This window comes from Aotus nancymaae, unplaced genomic scaffold (genome assembly GCF_030222135.1).
Source record: "Aotus nancymaae isolate 86718 unplaced genomic scaffold, 86718_ANA_hifiasm-v0.15.2.pri h1tg000036l, whole genome shotgun sequence".
Classification (NCBI taxonomy): domain Eukaryota; kingdom Metazoa; phylum Chordata; class Mammalia; order Primates; family Aotidae; genus Aotus; species Aotus nancymaae.
In genome coordinates this window covers 34,837,775-34,847,410 of record NW_026988450.1, presented here as the reverse complement: position 1 = coordinate 34,847,410, position 9,636 = coordinate 34,837,775, and the positions used below count along the sequence as shown (strand labels likewise).

Genomic DNA, 9,636 nt, shown 5'->3' with positions numbered 1-9,636 from the left:
TAAGAATGCTATATCTCTCCCAACTATTATGAGAACTGTCCAGGCTAATATGTGCAAAGTACCAAGTACATAATGAACACACAACCAGTACTCATTACGATCATTATTATTTTGGGCAAGTTAAGCCACATGGTTTCTTTAAGTATAAAATTAAGATTTACTTACCTACCTGTTGGATTGTTCCAAGGATTAATGACGTGGTGTTCAAGAATTCCCATTACAAACTATTATAAAAAAAGAAATAGAGTTAACATTAATTGAATACCGACTACGTATGATTGTTTTAAGACTTGCCCTGTGCTGCTTCAGTCATTCTTCACCATGACCTTATGATCACAGTTTAAATATAAGAAAGTAGAAGCACATGAACCCGGAGGCCGAGGTTGCAGTGACCTGAGGTCTTGCCACTGCACTCTAGCCTGGCGCCTGGTGACGGAGTGAGACTCTGTCTCAAAAAAAAAAAAAAAAAAAAAAAAAAAAGTAGAAGCACAAAAAAGTTATTTACCCAATATTACAAAGCTAGCAAGTGGTAGAACTCGAATTTGAACCCAGATGACTAATTCCAGAGCCTAAGTGCTTCATTAAAAAACAAATTCAGAAACATTCAGAAACTAAGCACACATTCAGAAACAAAAGTCTTTCATTTATTTTTAATTTTTTAATTTTTAATTTTTTAATTCACACAAACATTTATTCTGTCCCTGTTCCGGAGGTGGGGGAAATCATCGGGTGGGGGAGGGGGAATTCAGAAAACCCCACAGAAGAGGAAGAGGCCCAGGAGGAATGACTGTCCCAAGGCTGGTGGGCCCGGAGCTGGCTTTGTTCTCAGAGGTCATGGAAGTTGAGGTGGGCTAGGGGAAGCAAGTGGTGGAAGGACAGAGGTCTGTGAGGGTCAGAGGGATGGGGACAGGCGCCAGTGGCCACGGCTGGGACACTGGAGGACTGGGGGTCGGAGGTTCTGGTTAGTCTGGATTTTTTGCCCTCTCCTGCCCCCGGCTCCTCCAGTTTCCCTCGGTTTGCCGCGAGGTGGGCAGGGTTAGCACTCGGGATTGACCACACAGATTTGGAGAGGCCTGGGGCTAAGGACAGGCCAGGGCGGCGAGAGAGGAGGCCGCGTGGCACGGTTGGGTCTGGGCGCGCTCTCGGACCTTCCACATCACCAGCTGCAGGCAGGCGTTGGCGTCCTCGCTGGAGCTGTGCCCCTCCTGGCCGTCCTGGATGACCCGTCCCAGGTAGTCGGCCGTGAGGTTCCTTAGGGAGCGCTTGTAGGGGCAGCCCAGGTCGTGCGGGAAGAGCACGGCCTTGTCCACCACGGTGCTATGGATCAGCTTCAAGGCCAGCAGGTCGCTCTGCAGGCTGTGCCCGATGAGGATGGTCTGGGTGCTGAACAAACCACTGCACTCCAGCCTGGCGACACGGCGAGATCCATCTCAAAAAAAAAAAAAAAAAACAGCCCCCTGCGACAGTTCTTCCCTTTCCCTAGGCATCTGTGGCTTGGGAGAAAAAGGTCAAATAAATATGATCTAACTGGTTAAAGAACATACTTCTATTAGATGATGTTATGGTTTTAAATGAGGATAGATATCCTGTTTGCCTAATTTTCTTACACTAAAAAAATGCAATTCAAAACAACAGTGAATTAGAGCACATTTAAAGCTTATCCAGGTACGTATGAAAAATACGATGTAGGTATCAGCTTAGTTGTAAATAACAACCGTAATAACAATGCAGCATTATTTAAATTGCATTTTCATTCTCGGGAGCATTATGATTTGATTAACTGCCAGCATGATGGGGGTGAGCCATTCCTGGGAGAGAAAAGAAAGCATTTTATGAAAATCTGAAAATTATTTCAATCTAGGTAAATAAATGACAACATAAATAAATCACCTTCTGTTGACTACATGATATTCCTTTGCCTTTTGGAAATTTGCTAAGGAGACAGCATCCATTTATTCAGCGAAGAAAGAGAGGATTAATTAATTCATAGTTTGATACAGTGATGAACTATGAGGAGTAAAATTAAATTTCTACTGCAATTTTTACACCGAAATAACATTTCAAGCGGTTCTAATATTTAAATGCAGACAAATAAACAGATTCCCCGAACTACAAAGAAAAATTGATTATCTAGCTTTGAAGTGGAGAATCCATTTCTATGTAGGCAAACTCAGATCTCAGAAAATTTTTAAAATATGTTTTAATACTTAAAAATTAAAATGTTCTGCCAGACACAGTGGCTCACACCAGAATCCCAGCACTTTGGGAGGTCAAAGCAAGTGGAGCACTTTGAGACCAGGAGTTCAAGAGAAGCCTGGCCATTGTGGTGAAACCCCATCTGTACTAAAAATACCAAAAAATAAAATAAAATGACTGGGTTGGGCATGGTGGCAGGTGCCTCTAATCCCAGCTATTCAGAAGGCTGAGGCAGGAGAATAGCTTGAGCCTGGGAGGTGGAGGTTGCAATGAGCCCAGATTGTATCACTGCTCTCCAGCCTAGATGACAGTGAGATTCCGTCTAACAAAAGAGAAAAATAAATAAAAGTTTCTGCAGGACCTAAAAACATGTAAAAATAAGAGCATAATGGCAAATGAGACACGAGTTTAAAAAAAATGCAAGCTATGTCATTGTAAAGTTGATAACTTCCCGAATATAGAAACATTTCTACAAATTAATTTAAAGAACCAAAAGAAAATGATCAGAGAATATTTAAACCTGATTTTTAAGAAAATATAAATGACTTTAAATTGTAAAAAAAAAATCTGTCTCACTCATATTAAAATAAATACATATAAAAATTATAGAGAGGTACCATTTTTCACCTATTCGGTTACAAAATAACTGGATGTGTGACAAGTACTAAAACATCAGTACTCCTAAATTGCTGGGAGGACAATAAATTGGCATAAGACTTTTAAAGGACAATTTGTCAATATCTATGTCAATTTTAAACACACATTCCCATCAACTCAACACTTCCTCTTCTAAGAATTTATACCTCTCATACATATATGCACAAAAGGGTATATTCAAAGATACTCACTGCAACATTATTTAAAACACAAAATCATAGTGTATCATTACAATAGAACATTGTTTGGCCACTGGCTGGCACAGTGGCTCACATCTGTAATCCCAGCACTTTGGAAGGGTGAGGCGGGTGGATCACCAGGTCAGGAAATCCAGACCAACCTGGCTAACATGGTGAACCCCGTCTCTACTAAAAACACAAGAAAAATTAGTCATGTGTGGTGGCACGTGCCTGTAATCCCAGCTATTTAGGAGCCTAATGCAGAAAAATTGCTTGAGCTTGGGAGGCAGAGGATGGAGTGAACAGAGATCACCGCACTGTACTCCAGGCTGGGCAACAGAATGAGGTCTGTCTCAAAAAAAAAAAAAAAAAAAAGGCACAGATAAAAATATGAAATAAAAGAGAAAATTCAAATAAATAATAATGTTACTTGGCCACTAAAAAAAAATTGTTAAATCTCAATACATAAATATAAAATGATCTCTATGAGCTATTTGTTAACTTACAGAAATCAAGATATAGAAGAGCATGTATAATCTTCCTACATTAGTGTTTAAAAAGGATACATATAGGCCAGGCACGGTGGCTCACCCCTGTAATATCAGCACTTTGAGAGGCCAAGGTGCACAGATTATCTGAGGTCAGGAGTTTAAGACCTGCCTGGCAAACATGGTGAAATCCCATCTCTACTAAAATTACAAAAATTAGCCTGGCATGGTGGCATGGGCTTGTAATCCAAGCTAATCAAGAGGCTGAGGCAGGTGAATTGCTTGAACTCCAGAGGTAGAGGTTGTAGCGAGCCAAGATGATGCCACTGCACTCCAGCCTGGACTACAAGGGGGAAATCTTCATCTCAAAAACAAAACAAAAGCCTAGAAAACAGGCTTGAACCCAGGAAGAGGAGCCCAGATTGCACCACTGCACTCCAGCCTGGGTGACAGAGCGAGACTCGGTCTCAAAAGCAAAAAAAAAAAAAAACCCAGACACAACATAGGTACACTTATTTTATTCTAGCTTGTTGTTGTTGTTACCAACATTGGATTCTACTTTTGCAATTTGATTTTTTCTACAATAATATGTCATGCTCATCTCTCCATATAAAGACAGCTTATTATTTATGTGCAGAGCACTCCATGGTAGGTGAACCATAAGTTACTTTCAGCGTTTCTCTATCGATAGTTCCGTTGCCACTGAGTTTTGGCTAGTACAAAAATATTTCAGTGGACATCTTGTTTGTATGTCCTTTATCAAGTGTGTTAGTATTTCTGTAGTGGAGGTTCTAAGTGTGGAATGCCTAGGCCAAAGTGTTTTTGCCTTTGTAAATTTTGGTTGTAAAATTTGGTATGTTCTACTAAATTGCAATCAGAAAAAGAAAAAGAAAAAAATATATCAGTCTACAGTCCAGCAATAGTGCATTTGAATAATTAAATTACCATCTAGCTGATAATTATATAATTAATTTACCTTTAAACTGGTCATTTAGACCATTGAATTTAACCTTTGGAATTATGGTTCAGCTTGTTGCACGTAAAATAATGTTAAAGTTGTTCAGATGTTTAAACAACTGCCATGGACGGCATCTCTTAGCCTAAAATGTTTGTGTTCTCTAAAAGTTTGTTACCAGTTTAGATTGAAGAAATAACTGCAGACTCATATTAGAAAGACTTTTGTTTATTAAAATTCCACAGAAGGTATCTAAGTTATAAAGGAAAATAAAATTTCAGTAATGGTAAAATACATCAGAAATGCCCTACTTGAGTGCTTTCCTAAATTTGTCTGACAGAGTGGAAATCCAGGTCTTCACTAAGTCATTTCTGTGGTACAGTTTGTGTGTAAGTGTGTTATCTCCTTTAAAGATAAAAAAGTAGCACAAAGAAGTTGTGATTTGCCCGATATTACAAAGCCAGTAAGTGATGGAACTTGAATTTGAGCCCAGATGTCTAATTCCAGAGCCCAAGTGCCTCACCCACCTCACGGTGGTGCCTCTAGAGAAAAACAGGTAAGCGCACATTCAGAGGCAAATGGCTTTCAGTTATTTTTAAATTTTTTTTATTTGTAATGTTTAAATTCATACAAACATTTATTCTGTCCCTGGATGGGAAGGAGGGAAAAATCGGGTGGGGGAGAAAAGTTCAGAAAGCCCCACAGAAAAGGAAGAGGCCCAGGGGGAAAGACTGTCCAGAGGCTGGTGGGCCAGGGGCTGGCTTTGTTCTCAGAGGTCATGGAGGTCAAGGTGGTGGGGGGATGGTGGGAAGCGAGTGGTAGAAGGACAGATGTCTGGGAGGGTCAGAGGAATTGGGAGAGGCCTGAGGGGCTGTGACAGGGACTCGGGCCAATGGGGATGAGGGTTCAGGGTTGGGGGAGGCAGTTGGGAGAAAGACAGAGGTCTGGAAGAATCAGACGGATGGAGACAGGCGCCAGGGGCTGCAGAAGAGACACGAGGGAGTGTGGGTGGGGCTCAAGGCTGAGGGAGGTGGTTCAAGGACAGATGTCTGGGAGAGACAGAGGGATGGGGGCAGGCGCCAGGGGCCAAGGCAGGAAATCGGGGAGACTAGTGGTCAGGGTTAGTCTGGGTTTTTTGCCCTCTCCTGCCGCCAGCTCCTCCAGTTTCCCTCCGTTTGCCGAGAGGTGGGCAGGGTTAGCACTCGGGATTGACCACACGGATTTGGAGAGGCCTGGGGCTAAGGACAGGCCAGGGCGGCGAGAGAGGCGGCCGCGTGGCACGGCTGGGTCTGGGCGCGCTCTCGGACCTTCCACATCACCAGCTGCAGGCAGGCGTTGGCGTCCTCGCTGGAGCTGTGCCCGTCCTGGCCGTCCTGGATGACCCGTCCCAGGTAGTCGGCCGTGAGGTTCCTCAGGGAGCGCTTGTAGGGGAAGCCCAGGTAGTGCGGGAAGAGCACGGCCGTGTCCACCACGGTGCTATGGATCAGCTTCAAGGCCAGCAGGTCACTCTCCAGGCTGTGCCCGATGAGGATGGTTTGGGCGCTGAACAAGCTCAACAGGAAGGCCTGGACTTGCGGCAACGTGATGCTGGTCTTGGCCACGTCGGCCTCGGTCACCCCCGAGAACCTGGTGTTGTAGTCCACGATCTCGTGCTTGGGCTTGACAAAGGTGTCGTACACCACCCGCGTGTCGGCGTCTGCCACGGTGACGCGGGTCAGCTCGAGGCCGTGCGTGGTGTAGCACATCTCACAGTCCAGGGCGTAGATGCCTGGATAAGCGTCTCTGGAAAGCTCTTTCTGGAAGGTCTTCACGAAGCCATCGAGGCTCTCCTTGCGGCCGTCCCGCACGTGCTGCTTGGCCACCTGGCAGCCCACAGAGTCCGGGGCCGCTGCGCAGCAGGTGTACCGGGGACCCCAGCTGCCGGCCACTTGGCCCCAGCGGAGCCGCCCCCAGTGGTAAGAACACACCTGGTCGCGTACACAGCGGCCTGAGGAGGACACGAGGTACTCGGTGCCACAACGGCAGCAGACCCTGCAGAAGGAGTCGCCGTCGCCGGGTCCTTTCCCCTGGCCAGTGAAGAGGACCGCGCCTCCGGGCCGCGCGGGGTGCGGGAAGGGGTAGCCGTTCTCCTTGAGCTGGTCCTGGGTGAGCAGGAACTCCTCCAGGCGGCTGTACAGGGCGGTCCTGCTGAGGCCGGGCATGGAGCTGGGCGTCAGGCCCCTCAGTCTCTTGAGCGTGTCCAAGGTCACATTCAGGTAGATGTCCAGGTTTCGGCTGCAGTAGTAGGCCACCTTCTCCTCATTCAGAGCCTTCTCCTCGGCCTCCTGCTTGGAGGCGCAGAACTCGAGACACTCTTTGGTGAACAGTTGGCGAAAGCCGCGGCGGATGATGGTAGGGACTTTGCAGCCAGACTGTTGGAGGATAATGGGTTTCTTTGAACTCTGTAAGGACGGACAATGGACGATTCGCTTAAGGGTGAGGGTGGTGCTGGTCTTGGATGCCATCCCTGTTCCCTTGTGCGTCTTCCGTGACTTTCTGCCGACCTTGGAGCCTTTGGGACGTTGGCTGCGGCTGGGGGCCGCTAGGGTCCTCTTGGCATCTGTGGGACCTGTGGCCAAGCAAGGGCTGAGAAAGTGGGCCATCCTCTTCCTCTCCCTGGGGACTGAGACGCGGACTGAGGAGGGCCTCTCTATCAGCCTTGGGGCGGCCAGCAAACGGCAGGCCGATACCCTCTGCTCAGGCAAGTAGCACGCCTCCTTTGACATCTGGGGCCACACCGGGTACATCGCTGGACCTCTCCCCTGGGGCTCTGCCTGGAGCACCGCAAATGCTGAAGCCTCGTGGTACATCTGGGGCACCCAGAGCCCGAAGTTCTGGGCCAGCTGACGAGAGGGCAGTAGGAGCCCAGGGGCACTGGGGGCCGAGTCCTCGGCCACCTTCTGACTTTCTGGATGACCAGGTGGGAACCAGCAGGGCGCTGTGGCTCTCAACATCTTGCTTCCTTCTGGAGCGCCGGCCTGGCTCTGCTGTCCTGACTTGCGGCTTCAAGGAGTGCCGCAGCTGTTGCGCTCCGCCTTTATATATGCACAGGGCAGAGTGGGTGGGATTTGCCCTTGATTAGGTTGTCACTGAACCAATCACACTGAACCTAACCAATCTTTCCCCAGACTCTGGCTTGGGAATGCCTCAGAAGGTCTGCTTATGGAATCCACTGGAACTCCTGGTTGCTAAGCTTGAGCCAGGTTGCTTTTTCTGACTTAATTAACTGTCCCTGGACAGAGCTCCTATAATGGCTACTAGATCTGGGCTACTCAGGAGTCAACGCTTGAGGGAGGTTGGTCAAGTTGCCCAGGCCCACACAGCGCGCTATGGAGCCAGGACCGGGCCAACAGTCTGTTGCATGCTGGAGGGCAGGATCTCTCTGGGATTGCCTTTCCCTGCTCTGTGCACACCTCGAGCACTGTGGGTAATTTGAGGATCCAAAGCGGACAGGATCCACCTCTCTCCCAGGACATGAGCAATGTTCAATACAGGGGGTCTTCAAAAAGTTCATAGAAAATGTACACTGTGAGAAAACTATGCAGGGATATCAATTTTTTTTTGCACCCAAATAAACTTGTGCTAACTTGTTATAACTTTTCTTAACTAGATTTAGTTGGTGGCGCTAAGAAGGATAAGACATCTGTTGAAAAGGGCCCCCGTCAGAGCAACATGAATTCTGCTAAAATTGCAGCAAGCACAAACATCAAATTTATGGTGACGCTTGAGTGCAAGAGTGAAGACATCATTGATGCTCTATGAAAAGTTTGTAAGGACAATACCCCAAAGAAATCAGCTGTTTACTAATGTATGGCTTGTTTGAAGAAGAGATGAGAAGATGTTGAAGATCTGCAGTGGCTATGAAAACCTTTGTGCCCAGATCAGCTGCACTTATAAGTGGAGCTTTTGGTGGAAATTTTAAACAGGAGGGATCAAGATCCTAAGGCATCTCTTGAACAAATTGTAACCAGAAGATGGAATATGGCTTTGCCAATATGATCCTGAACACAAAGCACCATCAAAGCAATGGCTACCAAGAGGTGGTAGTAATCCAATCAAAGCAAAACAGGCCAGTCAGAAGCCAACAACATGGCACCAGTATTTTGGGACACTCAAGGCACTTTTCTTGTTGACTTTCAGAAGGGCCAAACATCGACTTTTTAGGAGAGTGTTTTGAGAAACTTAGACAAAGCTTTAGCAGAAAAATGCTGGGAAAGTCTCACCAGAATCTTTTTCCATCAGGTCAATGGTCTGCTCAATATTCTCATCTAACAAGGGCAATTTTGTCAGTTTCAATGGGCAATCATTAGGAATTTACCTCACGGCCTGATTTTGCTCTTTCTGAATTCTTTTTGTTTCCTAACCATAAAATGTCTGCTTATCTCCCTTGGAAAGATAAGAGATCCTCCTCTTCTCTCCCAGGACAAAATGCTCAGACTTGAGTTCCGTTTCTGCTCACTATTCTCCTCCTTGAAAGGCGGCTGTGCCAGCCAGACCTTGTCCTCTGTCTTGACACCGGTAGACTCATTTAAGATCCTCAAAGGCACTCCTCCATGGGGTCAAAGTTGAAGGACTGATTTTAACATAGTGAAACCTTGTCTCTACTAAAAGTACAAAACCTCGCCCAGCGTGGTGACGTGCGACTGTAGTCCCAGCTACTCAGGATGCTTATGCAGGAGAATAGCTTGAACCCGGGAGGGGGAGGTTGTGGTGAGCGGAGATGGCCCCACTGCACTCCAGCCTGGGCGACAGAGTAAGACTCTGTCTCAAAGAAAAAAAAATCCCATATAAAAATATAGAATAAAGAAGAACATCTTTAAAAAAGGATTAATTTGGCCACTAAAAAGAATTAGTTAAATCTCAATAAATAAATAATAAATGGTCTCCATGATCTATTTGTTAACTTATGGAAGTTAAGATATAGAAGAGTATGTATGGTATTCCTCCATTTGTGTTTAAAAAGGAGACATACAGGCCAGGCCCGGTGGCTCTTTGGGAGCCTTTTGGGAGGCCAAGGTGGGCAGATTACCTGAGGTCAGGAGTTCAAGAGTATCCTGGCCAACATGGTGAAACCCCATCTCTACTAAAAATTCAAAAATTAGGCTGGCATGGTGGTGTGCAC

The 9,636-nt window shown here is 46.3% G+C and overlaps 1 protein-coding gene across 1 annotated transcript; it reads right to left on the bottom strand.

Moving 5' to 3' along the window:
• Positions 1-5,692: 5,692 nt before the first annotated feature.
• On the bottom strand, positions 5,693-7,468 carry LOC105730001 (exonuclease GOR-like). Its single transcript, XM_012470994.3, has one exon. It carries the CDS (start codon positions 7,466-7,468, stop codon positions 5,714-5,716), a length of 1,755 nt encoding a protein of 584 aa, XP_012326417.2. The 3' UTR covers positions 5,693-5,713.
• Between the last annotated feature and the right edge of the window lie 2,168 nt (positions 7,469-9,636).

Bases quoted from the DNA above. Each gene is read 5' to 3' on its own strand.
- LOC105730001 (XM_012470994.3), bottom strand. From the start codon at position 7,468: ATGTTGAGAGCCACAGCGCCCTGCTGGTTCCCACCTGGTCATCCAGAA.